At 43.1% G+C, this 21,882-nt stretch overlaps 2 protein-coding genes across 4 annotated transcripts in view; one reads left to right on the top strand and one right to left on the bottom strand.

The window, feature by feature from the left end:
• The window catches only part of Lin9 (lin-9 DREAM MuvB core complex component), a 60,667-nt gene extending 51,198 nt beyond the window's left edge, over window positions 1-9,469 (top strand). For all 3 annotated transcript variants that reach the window (XM_005404493.2, XM_013504504.1, XM_013504505.1), the window contains 4 exons: window positions 3,315-3,440; window positions 6,715-6,894; window positions 7,051-7,148; window positions 8,011-9,469. In XM_005404493.2, coding sequence (XP_005404550.1) covers window positions 3,315-3,440; window positions 6,715-6,894; window positions 7,051-7,148; window positions 8,011-8,116 — 510 coding nt within the window. In that variant the 3' untranslated portion in view covers window positions 8,117-9,469. The remainder of the gene's footprint in view (window positions 1-3,314; window positions 3,441-6,714; window positions 6,895-7,050; window positions 7,149-8,010) is intronic.
• An 8,634-nt stretch (window positions 9,470-18,103) lies between these two features.
• On the bottom strand, window positions 18,104-21,882 carry Mixl1 (Mix paired-like homeobox; the record flags this gene model as incomplete). The annotated part of the gene is given in 3 exon segments (XM_013504451.1): window positions 18,104-19,952; window positions 20,861-20,929; window positions 21,752-21,882. Coding segments are annotated over 3 exon segments (521 nt in total), but the record flags the coding sequence as incomplete, so codon positions are not given.

The raw sequence follows: 21,882 nt of genomic DNA, 5'->3' as shown, positions 1-21,882 counted from the left end.
TTTTTTTAAGTCTTTTTGTCTTTTTGAGTTAGGGTTTCGAAATGCAGTTCAGGCTGGCCTTGAGCTCACTTTGTAGCCCAGGCTGGCCTCAAACTTCCAATGATCCTCCTGCCCCAACCTCATGAGTGCTAGGATTACAGGTGTGCACCCCTAGGCCAGCTGGGCTCAAATTTGTAATCCTCTTGCCTCAGCCTCCCAGTGTGCTGGGATTACAGATGTTTACCACCACATCCAACCTGAGTTTTTTGTTTTGTTTTGTTTTGTTTTATTTGTTTTGTATGATTCATTAGTGATATCATTCTGTTATTTAACATCTTAGCCATCTCCCAACTTTGTACATGTTGATATGTATATGTAAGTACTTTCTGTGTCTTTTTTTTTTTTTTAAGACAGAGTCTGTCTATACAGTACTGGCTGGCCTTGAACTCACACCCCGCTTTGCATGTCTTAATGATTCATTAACATGTTGAACACTGGGCCAAGGATATAGCTCAGCAGTGCAGCGCCTGCCTGGCAAATAAGAGGTCCTGATTCTTGGTAAACCACCCCCCCAAAAACATTCCCCAAAATGTTGAACACTAAAATAGGGGTAGATATTTTCAACACTCTGACCAGAATTTTGTGCAAGATGATACTGAGCCTTTAATGATCTTGATTTTGATTAACTAGTTCTGAGTTTGTAAAAAGAGACTTGGGAGAAAAAAAAAGAGACTTGGTCAAATATTCAGTTGTATCTCCATTTTTACTAGGTGGTATGATAAAAAAAAATGCTGTGAATGTTTACATTTTTAAAAACTTATTATAAGGGGCTGGGGATTTAGCTCAGTGGCACAGCGCTTGCCTGGCAAGCGTGATGTCGTGAGTTCGATTCCCAGTACCGGAAAAAAAACAAAAACAAACAAAAAAAATTATAGTAAAAGACACATTGTTACTATTGTCCCTCAAAATACTCCCCCTTGCTTTGAATTCACTTATCCTGTTGTTAGTTCTAGAGGTTCTCTGTCAGGAATGTCTTCAGTTGCACTATCCTGGCTGCCTCAATGTCTTGAATCAGTACACAGCTTTTCCCTTTCATGATCATTATGACTTTGGGAAGAGCCAGAAGTCACATGGCACCAGATCCAGTGAGTAAGGTGGTTGAGGATGCACCATAGTGAGTTTACCAGCCTGACTCTCACTGAGGCAAGAGAGAGCAGTACTCACCATATTTTGATCATGCCTTATGAAGACACAAAAGCAGACTCCCAGAATTACTCAGGAATTGGCAAAAATAATGGGTAAGTGTGTTCAAAGTGATGGGGAGGATTTTGAGGAGGATTGATGCCAGTGTGTCTTACTGTAAATTTTTTAAAATTTAAGCATTCACTTAATGCTTTTATATTTTGATCACATCTTGCATATCCTGAGTAGTACATAGTTCCCAACAAAGAAATGTCCTGTTTATTTTTTCATTCTTATAACCCACAGATCTTTTGGATAATCTGGTGGCCTTAACTCCACAAAAACTGAGGCCACAAAGGGGAAGTGATTCAAGAAGTCCCAATAGTAAATTAAAAGTAGAAGGTCCTGGACATGACTACAGACCCACATAGAACCTCCTGTCCCCTACTCTCCCTGTGGTGGTGTTGCCTCCTCCCTTTCCTGCTTCCTATCCACAGCTGCAGAAGAGTTAGGACTGATGCAGACTCCCGTCAGCTCCTGAAAGTGTTCCACTTACTGGCTGTGGAGCAGGACCTCATACATGAAATTGTGATAGAAACAATAGTATGCTTATGAAGCAGCCATAATGATTCAGTGACCTTACATATGACACTCAGGATAATGCCCAGCATGTTAGCCATGTTGTTCGCTCACCTGAGCTGTTACTGTCAGATCCTCAGCACATTGGTAATAGTCTGTGCTGTAAATATGAAGACATGTCAGTTTGGGGGCCTCATTTTTCTGTAAAATGACATGGCTGAACAACATCACGTCTTAAGTTTCTGATAGCTCAAAAAATGTATAATTCTATAATTTGGGACTCATATAAGTATTTCTCCACTGTATAGTCTAGGAATGTTTTATTCCTTAATTGTAATTCCTAGAAACAGGTTTTAAAAACTTTTTAATTGGCAAACAGTAATTATATATATTTACATAGTACAGTGGTGCTTCAACTCATTCACAGTGTATAATGATCATATCTGAGTAATTAACTTAAGGAGTAATGTTGCTTTCTCACACGATGATACGCTTTTTAGAAATCCTTTGGGGAAAGCCGGATGTGGTGGCCTATAATCCCAGGGGATTACACCTGTAATCTCAGCACTCGGGAGGCTGAGGCAAAAGGATCGTTGCGAGTTCAAGGCCAGCCTGGGCTACAAAGTGAGCTCAAAACCATCCTGAACTGCATAGCATGACCCTATCTCAAAAAGACAAAAAAAAAAATCCTTTGGGGAAAACATACTTGAATTTGCTTGGTTGGAGAGATTTCATCGGCTGCGTCTGTAGCTGGAGTGGAATGATGAATATAATGATCGTTGTAAAGAAGGGAAAGGAAATGTCATCAAAGCCCATGCACATGTGCTTGTAGGAGGCAAATGCAGAATGGTGGTAATAGTAAAAACATAGAATTAATAGTTGTTGACCATTTTATCTGTTTTGGCGGGGTACCAGGAATTGACCTCACACTTGCCAGACAGGCACTGTGCTGCTGAGCTATATCCACGGCTAACTGACCATTGTCTGTATGAGTGGCACTATGTTATCTCATTTAATCTTTGCAGTAGCCCCGTTGGGTCGATATTATTCTCACTTTGTAGATGAAGAAACTGAAGTGCAGCGATGAAGAAACATGCTTAAATGTTACATAGCTAATAGCTGATAGACTAGGAATTTGAATATGTATAATCAGATCCTGGCACTCATACTTTTAACCATTATGTTAATTTCAGGTAAAAAAAAATCCATTGAGTGTAAATTAGAGTCCTTCAAAGAAATGCATTCAATTTTTAGACAACTTTATATTAAAAAATAATAAACCTATGAAAAAGTTGAAGGACTAAGAAGAGGATTTTATATATACAGATTCATCAGTTAACATTTTGCTTAATTTACTTTCTCTGTATAAAATCTCCTTTTAAAAAAAGTAAATGCCAGGCATCATGACACTTGGAAGAATAATCTAACAGCATTGTCACACACAAAATGATAACATTAGTATAAAGTGAATGACCTTCAGCTTGTTTTAGTTACATCAGATCATTAGACCATTGAAATAGTATTGTGAACACAAGGTAAAACCTTATCAAAACCTGACATTCTTTTCTTCTCAGAAATCATATTCCATGCCCATTGGCATTGAATTTCAGCGGAGATATGCAACAATTGTTCTAGAGCTTGAACAGCTGAACAAGGACCTGAACAAAGTTTTGCATAAAGTTCAACAGTATTGTTATGAGGTAGGTGATTTATATGAATTTACTTACACCGATTTTTTTTTTGACAGCCTGGCTATGTAAGTCAGGTTGGTCTTTGAACTCAGTGGCCTCAGGCTAGCAGTAATTCTTGGCTCCACTTCCCAAGTGCTGGGATTATAGGCATGTGCCACTATACTGTTTTGGGTGGGTGTTGTTTGTTTGTTTGTTTCTTGAGACAAGGTCTCTGGGTAGTTTAGACTGACCTCGAACTCACTGTGTAGCCCAAGCTGGCCTCAGACTCATGGTAATCCTCCTGTCTCAGCCTCCTAAATTCTGGGATTACAAGCATGTACCACCATGTCCAGCCAGCCACTATGCCTTTTTATTTGAAGATTAATCCTTCACATTGTAGAAAACCCAAACTAATCCAATATATTTATAAGAACCTTTTGCATAACTCCAGATTCTCCATGCATTTGGTATTAAAGAGGACCTTACCCACGTAAGCTATCAGTTTGTAATTACCAAATTACAAATTGTGTAGCTCTCCAAAGACACTTCTAAAAATCTAGAAGGATAATTACTCTTAATTTTACTACTCCAATAACAATGTTTTGCTGTGGTTTTTTTTTAATACTGCATGCTTTTTTTTCAGAAAGCTATGATAATACTATGTATACAATTTTGTTTCTTCCTTAAACTTTACATTAGAACTGTGAATTCTTAAATTTCACTTACATAGATCACAGTGATTTGTGATTTGTCATTTATATATGATTATATTCTTTTTTATTTTTTTTGAAACAGATCTTGCTATGTAGAGCAGGTTGCCCTTGAACTTGCTACACTGCCAAGGCTGGCCTCAAAGTCATAATCCTCCTATCTCTGCTGCAGGCTATATGTGATTATATTCTAACAGTGATTAACAGATTTCACCTAAATTTGAGGTGGTTTTTTTTTTCCCAAAGGATTTGGCAATTTTTTTTTTTCTATTTCTAGTCTTCCAAAGTAGACACAGATTTGCTTAGAATAAAACTAATTTTTTGTAAGAACACACAAAAATTGAACACAAACGATAAGATTAAATCCAGCAATCCAGAGTAATGAAGGGTAAAAGATACTGAATAGGTACCTTGAGAAAATGGCCACCCCAGGGGACAACCTGTGATCCTCACACTGGAAAAGCAACAACTGCATAGTATACTGACTTACAGTGGAATTTCTAATTGTACCTTGGTTTGGCTTTGGTTTTTATTTATTAAGGACAATTTATGTAGTTAACTGGTCTTTATAGACAGTCTGCATCCATCTAAATTAAGCATATCCTTCAATTAGAGTAATTCGAAGACCACAATATATCTTTTGGGCAAACCCCTTAATGTAGTCATTTTAATATCAGTGTTATTCTTTGAAATATAAAATACTTTAACTGACTTGTGGTAACACTTTTTTAAATACTGCATACATCATGACTAATATATTAAAATTACACTATTTATATCTAATATCCAAAGAAAATTTAGTACTGATTCTAATATCTGCTGAAGTTCTTTCAGTAGATGTTAGTCTTCCATGCTTATTAATTGATCTCATAGGTATAATTACAGATCAGCATGATTCTTTCACTCTACTAATAGGAATGCAACAGCATGTACAAAACAAATAAACAAGTGGTGCCACCGCCCAAGGATCATGGTAGCTCTTCAAGTTAGCTGTCACAAGCTTAGATACAAATCCCCACCGTGTCAGCAAAGTTGGATTCAATTCTTCATCAAAAAGTGCTGGTGGGGGCTGTCAGGCGCCTTCCAGTGTAGATCCTAAACCCATGCCTAGTAGATGAGGCAGCAGTAAAGATGGAAGAAAACCTTCAGAAATTCTGCTGAGAAAATGCCCTCTTTCTTCATAACACTCATGTTTCTCATGCTGAGAGTAACTGTGTGCTTCGGGTGTTTAAAGAGGAATTCCTTAGGAATATATGTTCTGGCCAACTTGATCAGTGCCATATCCAATCCGAGCTTTCTTTAAGATGCTTTCAACTTCTTTCCTTCTCTCAATATAATTCCCTTGAACTGAGAGCTCTATTGTTTTGTCTTGTTTTGTTTTGAGAGCTGTTTTTTCCTCCAGTGCTCTGTGTATCCATTTCTGAAGCTCTGTTAATATCTTGTGTCCATGAGTGAGGTGGGCTGTCATAGTGAGAACTCTCAGAGCTTCTCTGTCCAGAATCTTGCTGGGTATCTACCAGTATTTTTTTCCATGTCACCATTATAAATAGAAACTGAAGCTAGAACGCTGCCCCGTTCCCATTACTACTGAAATTCATTTCTGCCCAGGAATATTACAGGTTCCCCTCCTGCAGCCCAGGGTCCCCACTCTGCAATGTGACACTAGAGCCAACTTGACCGTGGGGTCCACATCCAGCTCCAGCAGCACCTTGGCAGTGCCCACACAGGAACAGGCACCACGGGCCTGCAGCTCTGCTAAACTGTGGGTTTGGTACTATAGAGTAAGAATTTAGATACTGAGATGAGTTTAGAATGCTCCTGCCTTTGCATTCTTTGAGATTGTGTGTTTGCAGTAAAACTGCCTCTATTTGTGATATAAGATCCTTAAACAATTGGCATTTAGTCTAATAACCTCATGAGTAAGTCCCCAGATTTTCTGTCGGCACTGTTATCTACCCCCTTGATTGAACTGAGGGAATGCATAGTGGTCACTTATGACTGACCTCTGCGCACAGCTCACTCGTCCCTTTAGCTATGCACTATCATCTGTTTTTATTTTCCTTGTGGCTGTGCCTCACCAGCATAACATCCTATGCCTTTTAATAGTGAAGCACAGAGGGGCTGGGGATTTAGCTCAGTGGCAAAGCGCCTGCCTGGCAAGCGCAAGGTTGTGAGTTCGGTTCCTGGTACCGGAGAAAAAAAAACAACAACAAAAAAAATAGTGAAGCACAGAAAAGAGCTCGGTGTTATATTTTTTGGTACTCCGTCTAAAAATGCATAAATTTAGTCTAAGCATGAGGAAACAGACAAACCCAATGAGGGATGTTATACCAAATAATTGACCAGAATACTTCAACTCAAAATTAGTGAATCTGAGTAAAGAGTTATGAAGTGTTCTTTGTTCTTGTACCTTTTAGACACTTTAAGGTTGTTAAAAATACAAAATATATCTGAAGAAAACTTACAGGACAAGAGACTATCATTTTAGTTATAAATGCTAGTTTTGTAAAAATTTAAATCTAAACCAGGACACAGACCCTCGGAAGTGATCAGGGCCTGATTGATGTGCCTCTCCCATTTCCTTCTGAACTCAGCTGGCTCCAGACCAAGGCCTGCAGCCAGCGGATCAGCCCACAGACCTGCGGAGGCGCTGCGAGGAGGAGGCGCAGGAGATCGTGCGGCATGCCAACTCTTCTTCTGGACAGCCCTGTGTTGCAAATGAAAACCTCACAGACTTAATCTCCAGGCTTACGGCTATCCTACTACAAATTAAGGTAAATGACAGGAATAACAGTTTCTTAATTTTAATAGGAAGCAAACTATGCTAATTCGTTGCTAGAGGAATCATAATTCATACACTATATCAAATATTTTATGTCTGTATTTGACGTATGTAATTCAATTACAGTTTGAAATATTTTTTCATTTAGTGTCTAGCAGAGGGAGGAGACCTGAATTCCTTTGAGTTCAAATCACTTACAGACTCATTAAATGATATCAAGAGTACAATAGATGCTTCTAACATCAGGTAATTCGTTATGTATACTCTTAATCTTTTTTTTTCTTCGTACCGGATATCAAACTCAGGACCTCACACTTGCCAGGCAGGCACTGTAATCATTTTTATATTAAGTTCATAGTAGAAGCTCTTCTTTCAGTAGAAGTTTTAAGAATTTTACATATTTGTGAATTATTCATTTTTTTTTATCCTTTAAATATATTTTAAGAGTTCAGTATTATACCTTTCCATTGACAGAATAGAAATTTCACGTGGATCTTCTCTGTAAAGGAATTGGGAGACACATGATGTTCAGCTGCTTCATGTGGAAATTCACTTGAAAGTAGTCTTCCCCGGCAAGGAGTGGCTCATCCTCTTTCCAGGATCTGTGGCTCCTTTGCTGCTTTTACACATACAGTGCTTTTTCAAACCCACTGAAGTAGAATTATACTAATGCGTAAGAAAAAATTTATTCCTTCTCTGACATTACTATTCTTAGGTATTTCCAAGCAAAATCAGCTTTTTTTTTGGGTTTTTTTTTTCCGGTACCGGGAATCGAACTCATGACCTTGCGCTTGCCAGGCAGGCACTGTGCCGCTGAGCTAAATCCCCAGCCCCCCAAAATCAGCTTTTTTAAAAAAATTCTTCAGGACCAGGGAGATAGCTCAGTGGCATAGTGCCTGCCTGGCAAGCGCCAGGACCTCAGTTTGATTCCCGGCACCAAAAGAATTTTTTTGTGTACTGGGAGGCAAACTCAGAACCTTGCTTGCCCTTGCCAGGCAGGCACTTAAGCCACTGAGCTGTATCCCGAGCCCCCCAGTACCAAAAATAATAAATACAAAATTGTTCTTATTTTGTGAAATAAAATAGTAAACATGACTCTTTTTTTCAGTTGCTTTCAGAATAATGTGGAAATCCACGTTGCACATATTCAGAGTGGCCTGAGCCAGATGGGAAACCTGCACGCCTTCGCTGCAAATAACACCCACCGAGACTGAGCCTGAGGCAGAGTCGTTCCAGCCGCACAGGACGCTGGCTTCAAGAAGTTCTCTTCCTGCGTTAGGCTTCTGGCACCAAGTAACCCAACTGCTGGGAAACAAGGGAAATGTAAATCTCCGAAAAAGGCATTTAATGTACTGTACTGCTTCTTAAACCAGCATTGCTGACCAGCATATATTTATTTCTCTTCTGTTACTCCTATGCATAGGATTGCCTGTGTTACATGTTTATGGGCAAGTATTTTTAAACTGAAAATGTCTAAGTATAATGTAATTTCACGGAAGAATATGTTTGCCTTTTTTTTAATGTGCATGAATTCCACCCAACACATGGAAACAGCGATTGCGGCAGAGAACGTGAAGAAACACAGCCTTTTATGCATAGTGGCGAATGTGGAAATCCCACCTGGAAGAAGACTGCCCTGGCAGAGCTGGCCGATCGCCACTGCAGCCTGCAGGAGATAAAGTCAGGCGGCGTGGGGAGCTCTGTTTTTCAAGGAAGCCACTGGAGTATGGATAGAAATCGGGACTTTTAGAAGTGTATGTGATGTATACTGCAGCGTGACATGGTTCTATAGAGCGTTTTATAATAATAAATATTTTAATTTATCATAATTTATAAGAAAAGCATTTGTTGTTTGTCTGTTGAAAGAAAATGAAGGAGCAGGAAAAAACGCATTACTGCACAGTGCTGAACTTCTGCAGGTGGATTTGGCATGTCTTTCCCATAAGTTCAGGGCAAAAAGTGCTATTGTTATGAGATTTATTTAAAAAAGACTGATAACACACTATTTTCATATTTTTTGTTTATTTGCACAACTTAAACCAGATTACTGGTTAAAATTCAACAGTACACAATTTATAAAATAAAAAGGTTTTATAAGGAAAGCAAAATAACCAGTGTTGTGAATTGCAGAAAAAAGATACGTTTTTTGGTTGTTTTGGGGGGTTTTGTTTTATTTTGTTTTTTAAGGAAAACCTGCCTAAAATGTTAATCTTGTAAAAAAGTATGTATTTTGAATTTTCTTTGATTTAATAGAGACTATTATAAAGTCAAAATATAATTGTTTTCAAATTTGGAGTTTAAGATATAGTTATAGATGTGGTTTTGATTCTTTTAGATGTCTCATAAAATGAGACTTTTTATATGTTAATGTATAATAAAACAAATAAAATTATTTTCCATTTGAAATTTTTGTATAGTTTAAAAATGCTTCTGTATTCTTTGTTGGTATTGTGCCTCTGCAAAACTTTAGTGCAAAGTTTATATTTAGCTAAACTTATGTTAATAAATGCATAAATCTTTTATTCTTAATATTTGTAATTCTAAATAAATTGGTCTATGAAAACTAACATTGTGTACATTTTTATTTAATTACACACGTGATATTACACAAGGTATTCCTTTTATTGAAAAAGTTTTGAAGAACTATAATTTCTACCCAGTTTTTAGAGGAAACAGTACAGATTAATTACGACTTTTTTTTTCCTCTCCCTTTAAGATGGCTTTTGCTTCATTGCTCAGGCTGGTCTCATACACCTGGGCTGCAACGAGCCTCCTTTGTCAGCCTCCCAAGTAGCTGGGACCACAGGTGTGCCCACCTTGCCCAGCTCTCCCAAGTCACTTTGAAGTCCATTACCATCCAGTGTTATTTGGGAAGAAGTCTCCATCGCTAAGGAAATCACATAAATGACCTGGCCTAGTCTAGTGGAACTGGTGAGAGGTTGACTTTAATATATTCTTCCTAAGATTGGGTACACATTTTTTACATTTTTCTTTTATATTTCCTAAGGCTCACTTTTCATAATACTTCATTTTACACACAGTTAAGCAGTATTTGTCTTTTGATGCTATCAACGTGTTGACAGCAGAGTTGTTTTTTTTTTGAAACAGGATCTCACTGCAGTTCAGGCTGGCCTGAACTCACGGTGATCTTCCTGCCTCAACCTTCCAAGTGCTAGGATTACAGGTGTGCAGCACCACACCTGTGACAGAAGATAAGAATATACTTCAGTGTTGCTTCTGTTGAGGAAAGAAAAAATTCAGGGCAGTCATCTTAAGTCAGCCATATGTTGATCCGAGCACTGCTGTTGCTGCTGTACACATCTTTGATGCTCTAGATGAAGTACCCCAGCAAGGTCGAGCACTCCAGCAAGCACTGAGCAAGCACATAGTGGTGTTTACTTATGTAGGTGTAGTTCTGAATCACGGACCTGGTTCTAAGGGTCACTCACCTGTTGCCATTGAGAGTCTGCATAGATCTGCCTACTAGTAAATTTTCTCCATCTTATTACCACAGCGCCCACAGCCCCCTGCATCGTCCGCTTGAAACTGCCGTGTCTCCCAGCTTAGCCCCCACGTCTACTCTCTCCAAGGCAAGCCAGCGCCGTATTCCTCAAATGCAGTCATTCTCTGCCCTGTCTGTGAACACCGTGTCTCTAAAGGCCTGTGGTTCCAGTCACATCCAGAGCCTCAACAAGTCCCCCGAACCAGTTGCAGCCCAGCCTCAGCATCTCTGTCCTGCTCCTGCTCCCCACGCCTCAGCTGGTGCTGTCCCCTCCCCAGTGACATCTGGTCCTCACCACAGGGTGCAGGTCACGTCTGAAGCTTTAGTTTCTTTGGAGTGATCTTTTGCATGAGGGGAGGCGCTGTCTCTGGCTTTGTGGTCATTTGTTTCCTTTTTTGTGGTATTGAACGTTCAACCCAAATCCAGGATCTTCACACTGAATTACATCCCCAGTCCACTTTTATTTTTTATTTTGAGATAATCTCGTTGAGTTGCCCAGGTGAGGCTTAGACTTAGGATCCTCCTCAGCTTCCCAGAGTGGCACATGACGGGCATGTGCCGCTGTGGCCAGCACTGTTCCCGGCTTTACTCTATTTCCAGGTCCTGATGACGTGCCAGTGCATAGGCACCAAGTAAGTATTTGCATGATAAATAAATAAGTAACAGTGAAAAGAGCGTGAAGAAAACGTTTACATCAGAACAGCAGTATGAGGTCGGGCACACGCCTGTAATCCCACCATTCAAGAAGCTGAGGCAGGAGGATCGTTGCAAGTTCAAGACCAGCCTAGGCTACATAAGTGAGCTCAAGGCCAGCCTGAACTGCATAGTGAGACCCTGTCTCAAGACAAAAAAAAAAAAAAAAGCCAAACAAACAAAAAACAGAACAGCAATATGGTCTTCCACGACTGAAAGATGAGACAGTATGAACTTGCACCCCCCAAAAAATCACTTGCATGTAAAAATTCTGATTTAGGAGCTGCTTTTAAACCTGTCACACTCTTAGCACTAACAAGCCAGTCCCTTACAGGGAGGCACTGTATGGTGGTGGTTACTCCATGCCGCGTCCTGGCCCTCTTTCTTTGCACGCTGTGTGACTGAGCCACTACTCACAGAATGAATTTCTTGGTGTTCAAAATAGGAAGAGGGGGGCTGGGGATTTAGCTCAGTGGCACAGCACCTGCCTGGCAAGCGCAAGGTCGTGAGTTCGGTTCCTGGTACGGGAAAAAAATATAGGAAGAGGCAGAGCAGGTTCCCCTGTGGCTCCCTGTTGTGCTGCCACAGCGAGGTTCTCAAGGGCCAGAGCTCTTGCCCTGAGCAGTGTCCTCACTGCTACTCTCTAGCCGCCACTCAGGGCCACTGAGGCCAGCTCCAGCCACAAGAGGCAGCACAGGCCGGCAAGGGTGGGTTCACAACTGCTGTGCACATATGCTGTCCCCAGGAAGTTTGCCCCTTTTCTCCAGGTTCTGTCCCTGAATCTTGCTCTTAAAGCAGCACCAGTTGGGCTCCTCTGCGAGGGAAAGGCACGTTTCATGGAGGAAAGCTGAGCTTGGAGCAGCCGGGGTGCTGTACAGCTGTCTCTAGAGCTGCTCCTGCTGGACCCGGCTGGGCCGCAGGGCTGATGCCGGTGCTGACAGCCCTCTCTGGGGGCCTGCTGGAACACTGTGCCCTTCAGTGTGCTCAAAGAGCTTGGAAGACAGGTGCAGTCATGCAGGAAAACCTCGGGTTTGCTTCAGTGGAAATAATAGTAAAACATTGGTGCTTCACCTGTGACACTCCTGGGTACATTTAACCAGTGTGTGTCACCACATGGCATCAGCACGACATGTTGGAGCAGCAATAAAACATTCTATACCAGCGTCTTCCAGTGATGACGAGACACTGTTTCCAGTGGCAACCATAAGCCTGTTCCATTTTTGGAGCTTGCTGAAGGGAAAAGCAGGTATGTATCAATTTAAATTCCACATCTACATGGATTTGGGATTTAAGACCAAGGAGCATCATGATGGCATCATTTGTGTAATCTGGAATTGGAATGATTGCTACACTGCTTCTGGATCTCAGTGGTGACATCTTTTTACCCCGTGTGACCACTAATATGTCTAGTGCCCCTTTTAGCTTAATGGTGTGGTTTAGACCTTGGTGTCCCCCCAAAGCCTCCTGTACTCAGAGGCAGGCTTTTGCAAGGTGACTGGATTGTGGGGTGCTATAGCTGACTGGCTTCTAGGAGGGGGGTTTGGTGGAAATAGAGTCGGTGAGAGCGTCACTGTCCTCCATGGCGCCTCCCTACACCCTGCTTCCTGACCACTGTGAGAAGAGCAGCCTTCCTCCACCAGACCCTGCCACCATGCTCCTTCTGCCTGGAGCCACCCAGCACACAGGACTGGAGCTTCTGAAACATGTGGCAAAATAGCTCTCCTGCGCTCAGCTGTGGGTGGCAGTAGTGTGTCCTAGGGCCGAGGAAGGGACTAAAATACCATGGGAGTAGCCACCCTTTTGACAGTTGGAGGACTCCTTGTTTAAGAAATCACCACTGAGCAGTGTTTGAGTTAACAGAACAGTAACTGACTGGGTCTGAATAGTCAGGGTTTATACGAAAGCTCCAGCTCCAGCTTCAGGCTCTTTCTCCTGTTAATGAACTGCTATTTTTATCCATAGGCTTGGACAAAAGAATCATCTTCTATGACACTTTAAGTCAGAAGCTAGTAAAAACATTACAGCTGACACCTCTCTAACAGTAGATTTCATGCCTGATGGAACCACCTCAGCTGTCAGACCTTCCCACTATGATTCACGGATGTTGGAATTATCCATTAAAACCAACAGTGCTCTCAAGACATCTGTGCAGTGCAGAGCCTTCAGGGCTCTGCTGCTCTAAATTTAAGTAAAGGCTGTTCGAGTGAGGCCACAGCTGTGAACAACGAACCGTTCACACAAGCACTACAAGTACAGCTCCGAAATCTGAAATCCGGAGCTGCTGGGGAGCCGCCCCACCCCCATCGTCGCAGTCCAGGGTCGCCTGGGATGCTGCTTGGGGGAAAGCAGCAGTTCCGCTCCCAGAGAAGACAGCCGCGCCTTGACGCATAAACACAGATATTTTATCTAAAGAAAAATGACAGTGGAAAATAACCAGGATTCCTCCAGCTTTGACGAGGCTAGGAGAGTGACTGTCACCTAGCAGAGATGAGCAGTCTGGGGTACAGGATGAGGCCTCGACCACCCACCACAGCTGAACTCTTCATTTCTCCCAAGAACACTGTCCTCTGCGCCTCAGCACTGCAGTAGTGCGCACTAGCCCAGGGTCTCCAGGGAAAGGAGATAATGAAAACCAAGATCTGACAGCTGAGTCTAAGAAAACACATCTGAGCAAACAGGAACCTAAAGGCACTCTCGGCAGTAACTGGAAGTTCAAACACCTCTCCATCATCCAACCAAAGAAGAAATCTTGAGAAATTTGAACAGACAGAGAAGAAATTGAAGCCCAGTTGACAGATGAACACTCAGTCAATGGATCCTCAACTCCCAATCCAAAGATATCTGGACCTTCTGTCACTGCCAGATTTACTGAAAACATAGTCATCATTGGAGGCCACTATGCAAGGGCACCACTGACATCTGCTCAGATCTATTTTGTCCAGAAAGGTCACAGGAGACATTGTATGACTCCAAGGAAGAGAGCTGCTGTAAATTTGCAAGTGAGATAATTAACAATTCCATAGGCAACTAAATGAAATGTACTCCTTGCTGGGAAGATACTCAGTGAATGAATGTCTAGTAGCTCAGGTAGAAAGACAACGAGAACTGTAAGAAGAAAGCAAAAAACTAGAGCCCTGCATTTGACAGTTCAGTGAACATCTGAATGTTCTGTGCTGGGGAAGTTTCCAGCAACACAGAACTACCTAGAATCGGAATTGTGTTCTTGGCCTTCAGGGAAGCAGGGCTCATGTTACAGGGTGATGAGATTTTGTATCAAATATTTCCTCAAAATATTTATGTTTTTATATATATGTTTTTATATAATATATACATAATATGCTATATATATATATGTTTTTATATAATATATCATATCCCTAATAGGAACATCAACAGGATCTTTATTTTCTAAAAGCTTTAGTTGTACACTACCCTTTTTCATAAAGTTGTACCCTTTATGTAGAAGTACAGCTTTGGTTGTACATAAAAATGGTTACATGCTGGGCATGGTGACACACGCCTGAAATCCCAACCTCAGGAGGTTAGGAGGGAAGCCACAAATTTGAGGCCGGCCTGAGCTATATAGTGAGTTCAAGGACGGCCTGAACTGGTCCCCATGCATAGATCAGGCTGGCCTTGAACTCACTGAAGTTCTCCTGCCTCAGCCTCCTGAGTGCTGGGGTTACAGGCATGTACCACCATCCCAGCATAATGATTTGTAAGCCTCTATGGTTTGTAAGATAATCTTCTGATTGTCTCATAAATTAACAAGGTGAAAGTATACTATGAAGTTTTAATCACCAATTCTCAACTTATAATTGGTGAAAATTTCATACTAGATACTAAATATTATGATATTGCCATTGTTTTCTCCCAAGTGAAAAGTGTGGATTATTTTGTTCTGTGGTTTATAATGTAAACTTTCTTTAATTCTTTGTGTGCTATGAATAATATTTTTATATTATTGGCCTTACCATAAAGTATTTGTGAAGATTTATTGTGACAGTTTATACCTCACTGGCAGTACTTGGGCATACACATCTCTCTGCTGAGACCTACACTTCTAGTGGTATGAGATTAGAAGGCCTATTTACTTATGTCTTTGGTGTCTATTTCCCAAAGATTTAAACTGTGTATCTTGTACATAACCTGCTGCCAAATTTTGGCTTCTGGGACAAAAAAAATTTTCCAGAATTTAAAAGTAAAAAGAAACCTAGTTTAGCCAAGTGTGATGATATATGCCTATAATTCCAGCACCCTGAAGGCTGAGGCAAGAGAATCCCAAATTTCAACCCAGCATGGGCAACTCAGTGAGAACTGTGTAAAAATAAAAAATTAGGCTGGGGATTTAGTTAGGTGGCACAGTGCCTGCCTGGCAAGTGTGAGGTCCTGAGTTCAATTCCTGAAACCCTAAAAATAAAAACTTAAAAAAGAGCTGCAGGGGCTGGGGATTTAGCTCAGTGGCAAAGCGCCTGCCTGGCAAGCGCAAGGTCGTGAGTTCGGTTCCTGGTACCAGAGAAAAACCAAAAAAAAAAAAAAAGAGCTGCAGATGTAGCTCAGTGTAAAAGGCCTCGGTTCAACTCCCAGTACCACAAAAAGAAAAGAAAGTCTAGCTTAGCATACTAACTTTATTCCAAAATGGTTTTCCAAAGTGGTATAAAATTTTAAGAATATGCCAGGCATGGTGGTGCATACCTATAATAAATACCAGCACTTGAGAGGATGAGACAGGACTGCCATGAGTTTCAGGCCAGTCTGGGTTACCTAGTGAGTTCAGAGGTAGCCTGAACTACAAAGCAAGACTCTGTCTCAAAAAAGTTTTTTAAGAATATATTTAATAAGTTTGAACATATAATCACTTCCAAAATAAGAGTATTACGAGAAGCTGGTTGTGGTGGTGAATGGCTATAATCTCAGCACTTGTGAGACTAAAGCAGAAGGATTAGCCAGGAGTGGTGGTGCACACCTGTAATCCCAGCACTTGGGAGGCTGAGGCAGGAGGATCGTTGTGAGTTCAAGACCAGCCTAGGCTACAAAGTGAGCTCAAGGCCAGCCTGAACTGCATATCGAGACCCTGTCTCAAAAAGACAAAAAAAAAAAAAAAAAAACAACAAAACAAAAAGCAGGAGGACTGCTGAAAGTCTGAGGCTACCCTGGGCTACGTATTGAGTTCAAGGCCAGCCTGGATTACATAGTGAGACCCAGTCTCAAAAAGAAAACAAAAAATTTTCCCAGAACGGCTTAAAGAAAATATTTGCATTGAAGTACATAGAGGTGTTAATGTGATCTTTTTCCAACACATTATGAAAGCATTATGACTTGGAACAAATTTCTTTATAGATCACTATCAAACAGGTTTGAGGACATAATGTACTTTCCTACCTGCTGTATTTAACTCCATTAATCTTTTCTTACTGCCCATAATGTGTATTAAAATAGGTGGGATAAACAAAACAATTTTAATAACTGTATGTGTATAAATGAAACACTGTTGTCATGGATTTAAAAGCTAAGTAAAAAAAATAAAATTTTGTATTAAAAAGTGAGAGTAGTGTCTGACAGAGTTGTGAAGATCAGATCCACAATGCCTGGTACACATTTACCAGTTTGGGCTCTCAGAACTGGACAGGCCTCTACCCTAGTTCTTTTCTTAAAGGAGCCACAACTTTTAAAAATTAAAAATGTGACAACATAGCTGGGCACAGTGGTGTGTGTCTACAACCCCAGCTACTTGGGAGGCTGAGGCAGAGGGACTGGACCTTTAAGCCTAGCCTTTGGCAATTTAGCAAAACCATTCTTCAAAGATGGAAAGGGGCTGGGGAGGCAGCTCAGGGTAGAGGCCTGGCTGAGTGAGGCCTTGGGTTCCACCTCCAACGAATGGGATTTAAAGATTTGTATTTTTTTTTTCCCAGTACCAGGAATCGAACTCATGACCTTGCACTTGCCAGGCAGTGACACTGACTGAGGCGTCGCAGCCCTGGGCCCTGAGCACGATGCTTGGGAATGGCAAGCGCCGCACTGGTTCATGTTTATCACGCCCCTTCAGCTTCAATCTGTTTTCAGTCTGGAGGTGCCATTTACTACACAAGCCTGGACTATGCTTCTTGGTTGCTTTTAATGGTGGCTCTGCTGCTCTGAAAAGTACAAACACTTAGCCATCTCTATTAGGGCATGTGTGACCTCAAGAATCAGAGCCTGGTTCAGCCTCACTGTTAAGACAAGGGTGGTCCACACCCCGACTTCCCAGTAACTTCTGCATCAGAGCTGGAGCGTCACTCGCAGGAGAGTGCTTGTTCGTCCAGTGGAGGCCCTGGCTTCCACCCCAGTGCTGGGTGTGGGGTGGGGGCAAAGTTCAGAGAGAAACTTCGCCTGTGAGGACCTGAGTTTCCACTACCCCTAATCCTGATCAATATAATTGACCTTGATATTGTAACTGAGCTTAGGCTAATTCAGAATTTTATTTTGGTCGGGGCCGGGAATTTAGCTCAGTGGCACAGCGCTTGCCTGGCAAGTGTGATGTCATGAGTTCGATTCCCGGTACCGGAAAAAAATCAAAAAAGAAAAAGAAAAATTAACAGAATGTTATTTTGGTCGTGCTAGGGTTGAATCTGGGGCATCTGCACTGAGCTACATACATCCCTAGCTCTTCTTTAATTTTGTATTTTGAGACAGGGTCTCACTGAGCAATAAATAAGTGCCCACAGAGTTCTGGGATTACAGATATGTGCCACCATACCCAATTTAGCAAATTATTTATAAACACTAAGAATTTTAAATTATGAGCCGGGTGTGGTGGCTCACACCTGTAATCCCAGCACTCAGGAGGCTGAGGCAAGGAGATCATTGCAAGTTCGAGGCCAGCCTGGGCTACATAGTGAGTTCAAGGCCAGTCTGAAGTGCAGAGTGAAACCCTGTCTCAAAAAGACAAAACGAAAAATAATAATAATAATTTCAAATTGAGAAAGAGCAATCTGCCAAAATGAAAACACTCAGAAATGCTACTAAATTTTAGACATGCAAAAATGTGTTTTTAATCAAGGTAAAGTTCTCAAATGCAGTGACCTGATAATATGCTGATTGCTGGCTGAAAACATTTGAAGGAACAGCTCTTATTTCTGTTTGTCTGTGTATTAGAGGTCAAGCAGACCTCACACAAGGCCCACACAAGCTCCTGCACTGAGATTCACCAGCCCCAGGCCTCTCACACCCACACAATTACATGCTGCAGGATCACCGCATGATCGCTGAGCGACTTGCCATGCCAACAGCTGTGCAAAGGGCAGAGTCACTTAAACAGAAGTTACGCTGAGACATTCGTGGAAAACATTTAATAATCCGCTTGTGTGGCACAGGAAATAGAATCACAAGTGCTAAGGGTGGTGTTGACTGATCAAAGTAACAGACACAAAACACAGGCTGTAGAAAGGGCAGGTCCTCAAGGGATCTGAAAGAGCAAAGGCCTTACTTTGGTCCAAAAGGAAGAAATCACTCTGAGACAGAGGGATACCCTGCATACTCGGGGAACCCTAAGATTCGAACAGCTGTCCCTCGTGTTAAAGATGGTATCACCTATCTGGACGGACTGATGATCTGACAGCAACTAGATCTCGGCCAATACAGATTTCTAAAGTAACCCTTAAAGTGACAGGGAGGAGCAAGTGGTTCCTCAGAGAATCTGGAACATGTCACTGGTGACCAAGCGCAAAGGTGACAGGCCAAATGAAACGCATAGGGGACACTGGCCCAAGGACACCGAATCCCAGTTAGGAAAAAATGTTCAGGAGCGCTGCTGTCCATCACGACTGTAGTTAACGTATTACGCAGTCAGCAGGGGCTGAGACAGGAGACAGGCTCTCCTCACGAAACAGGAAGTCCGAGTCATCCATGTTAAACTGCTCAATTTAGCCATTTCCCTGTCAAGACATCATGTTGTATGAGATACAATTTTTACTTGTACATTAAAAAGATAACTCATTTTGAAAAAACAAGAGACAGAGAAAGGGGGAGGAAGTGTGAGTAAAAGAACTGCACTATGGCGCACCCGCATATTGACTCCCTCACGCACTGTAAATACACACTCATAAACATCCAAATAAAGGAAGAACTCCCGGCAACAGCATAGGGTAGATGACACAGGTGAGAATGCCCCGGTGGGACTGTGAGAAGGCAGCGCTGACAGGCACAAAGAGAAACTGAGCCAAGCTGAAGGGTTCCTGTAAAGAACACAAGTTCTGAACAACCAGTCCAAAAATCACAGTGGGCTCAGCAAGTGGGCATGGGACATAGCCTGTGTTTGGCACAGAGCTGGAGACAGAGGCCGGAGGGAACACAGGGCCCTGGGCGGAGGGGTGGCTGTGGAGACGGCTGTGGGGAGTCACTGGCACAAGAGGAGGAAGCTTCCACAGTGAGAGCAGCTGTCCACTGTCACCAGGCTCAACAGGGACCTGCTGACAGGAGAACCAGCTGGGCCAGCGCTCCAGTGCTTCCCAGCTGTGATTGACCCTCTGAGCTTATCCCCAGTGCTCTCAGAATTCTCAAAAGTTACCAAAGGTGGAAAAGATATGCTCCTCCCACGAGTCCAGCTTTGAGCCCATGTCTTCAGAGAAAGCAGAATAGGTTTCAAAATTCTGGGCTTGGGAGAGACAGTCAGAGCTGCCCCCTGCAGCCCAGCTGGGGTGGGGCAGACAGCTCAGGTCTGCCTGCAGAGGAGGCTGCGGTGGTGGTGGAACCGGCTTCAAACCCTTTGCCTCAGCCCCAGGAGCTGATGGGTGGAGGAGAAGCTCCCGCCTGGCTGCAGACTGAAGTGATCTCCCACTCTGTCTCCGGGACTTGGCCCGCCTGTTCTGGAACCACACCTGGAAGAGGAGAGAGATACTACTTTACATCGGGAGTTTTATACATAATGCAAAATAATAAGTTCCAGTTGGGCGTGGTGGTGCACGCCTGTGATTCCAGCACTCAAGAGGCTGAGGCAGGAGGATCGCTGTGAGTTCAAGGCCAGCCCGAGGTAAATAAAGAGACTCTGTCTCAAAGTAATAATAATAATAACAACAACAATAATAATGAGGAGGAGGAGGAGGAGGAAGAGAAGAAGTAGTTCTAGCTGCTGAACATTCCCTGGCTCCCTATTCAGAACTTTTCAGTTTTCAGGAGGAGGAGGAGGAGGAAGAGAAGAAGTAGTTCTAGCTGCTGAACATTCCCTGGCTCCCTATTCAGAACTTTTCAGTTTTCAGAAAGCCCTCAAACTGGTGCTTAGAAGTCAGAGCACCTGGCTTTCTGGGTCTCATTCCCTGGTACAACCTAAAGGAATGCCTGATTCTGTCTATACACAGGGACATCTGTGATGAAAAAAGAAAGTAGTCACAGAAATAGAAGCACTTAGAATTCTTGGGGGTTGAGCTCAGTGGCACAGTGCCTGCCTGGCAGGCAGGAGGTCATGAGTTCGATTTCCAGTACCAGAAAAAAACCAAAAAACCAAAAAAAAAAAAAAAAAAAAAGAATTCTTGGGGTTAGGGCTGAGGATTTAGCTCAGCGGCACAGCGCCTGCCTGGCAAGCACAAGGTCGTGAGTTCGATTCCTGGTACCGGAAAAAAAAAAAAAAGAATTCTTGGGGGTAAAAATGATAGGAGCCCGGTGTGGTAGGGAATGCCTGTAATCTCAGCATTTGGGAAGGTGAAGTAGGAGGATCGCTGTGAGTTCGAAGCCAGCCTGGGCTACATAGAGACCCTGTCTTTAAAAAAAAAAAATAGGTGTTAGTACACACCTGTAATGCCAACACTCTGGGAGGCTGAGGCAGGAGGATCACAAGTTGGAACCCAGTCTGGGCTACATTCTGTCTCAAAATAAAAAATAAGTAAGTAAACAGATAAGCTGGGAAAGTAGTTCAATATGAAGGCCCTGAGTTCAATCCCACCACCACACACGAAGTTACTCAGAGTCGGGTTTTCAAAGTGCCTGTGCTCCCGTGTCAAATCCACAGGCGGATATTCTGCTCAGGGAACTTCAATGCCCTGCGTGGTTTCCAGGCTCTTTCCCCAGAAACTGAAGGTGCCCCGCTTGGGGAGCCCCCATATCCACGCGAGTCCACCCCCTCCCCGGGCTGCACCTGCCCTGGGACGCCGCCCAGGATGCCCACAACTGGGCAGGCTCCTTGCCACCGACCCAGGGTTCTGAGCTAAATGACTTTAGATAATATAAGCACTTTGAGGTTCCTGGTGCTTCAGGCGTCGCCTCAAATCACTGTACTCTTTTTAATCCCAATCCCAGGCCAAAATCTGCCAAGGGAGCGGCCCAAGGGTAACGCTGCGCCATCCCCGCCTGGCTGCCTTCTCCAACCCAGAGCCGGCAAGGCTCCAGCTGCACTTCCCGCCACAGTGTCTCCTTCTCCCCTGGTGCTGTGCCGCGAATTGAACGCAGGACCTCTGCGCTCAGCTACACCCCCAGCCCTTTTCAAATTTTCAGGGAGGATCCTAAGAAGTCACGAAATTGCCGAGGCTGGGTTCGCACTTGTGAGCCTCCTGCCTCTGCCTCCCAGAGCGCTGGGCTAACAGGAGAGGCCGCCACGCGCGCCCGTCCTCCTCCTAGACAGGAGAAAGCGTGAAAGCGCTCTCCACCACCTCCCGCGGGCCTTTGCCCGCGCCGCCCGCCCGCTCACCTGGATGCGCGCCTCGGGCAGCCGCGTGCGCACGGCCAGGCGCTCGCGCAGCCGGATGTCGGGGTACGCCGTCTGGCGGAAGACGAGCTCCAGCAAGCGCAGCTGCTCGGCGCTGAACGACGTGCGCTTGC

Source organism: Chinchilla lanigera, unplaced genomic scaffold (assembly GCF_000276665.1).
Source record: "Chinchilla lanigera isolate Chin_1 unplaced genomic scaffold, ChiLan1.0 scaffold00088, whole genome shotgun sequence".
Classification (NCBI taxonomy): domain Eukaryota; kingdom Metazoa; phylum Chordata; class Mammalia; order Rodentia; family Chinchillidae; genus Chinchilla; species Chinchilla lanigera.
Note: the sequence above shows the minus strand (reverse complement) of the source record. Positions and strands in the feature narration are given on the sequence as shown.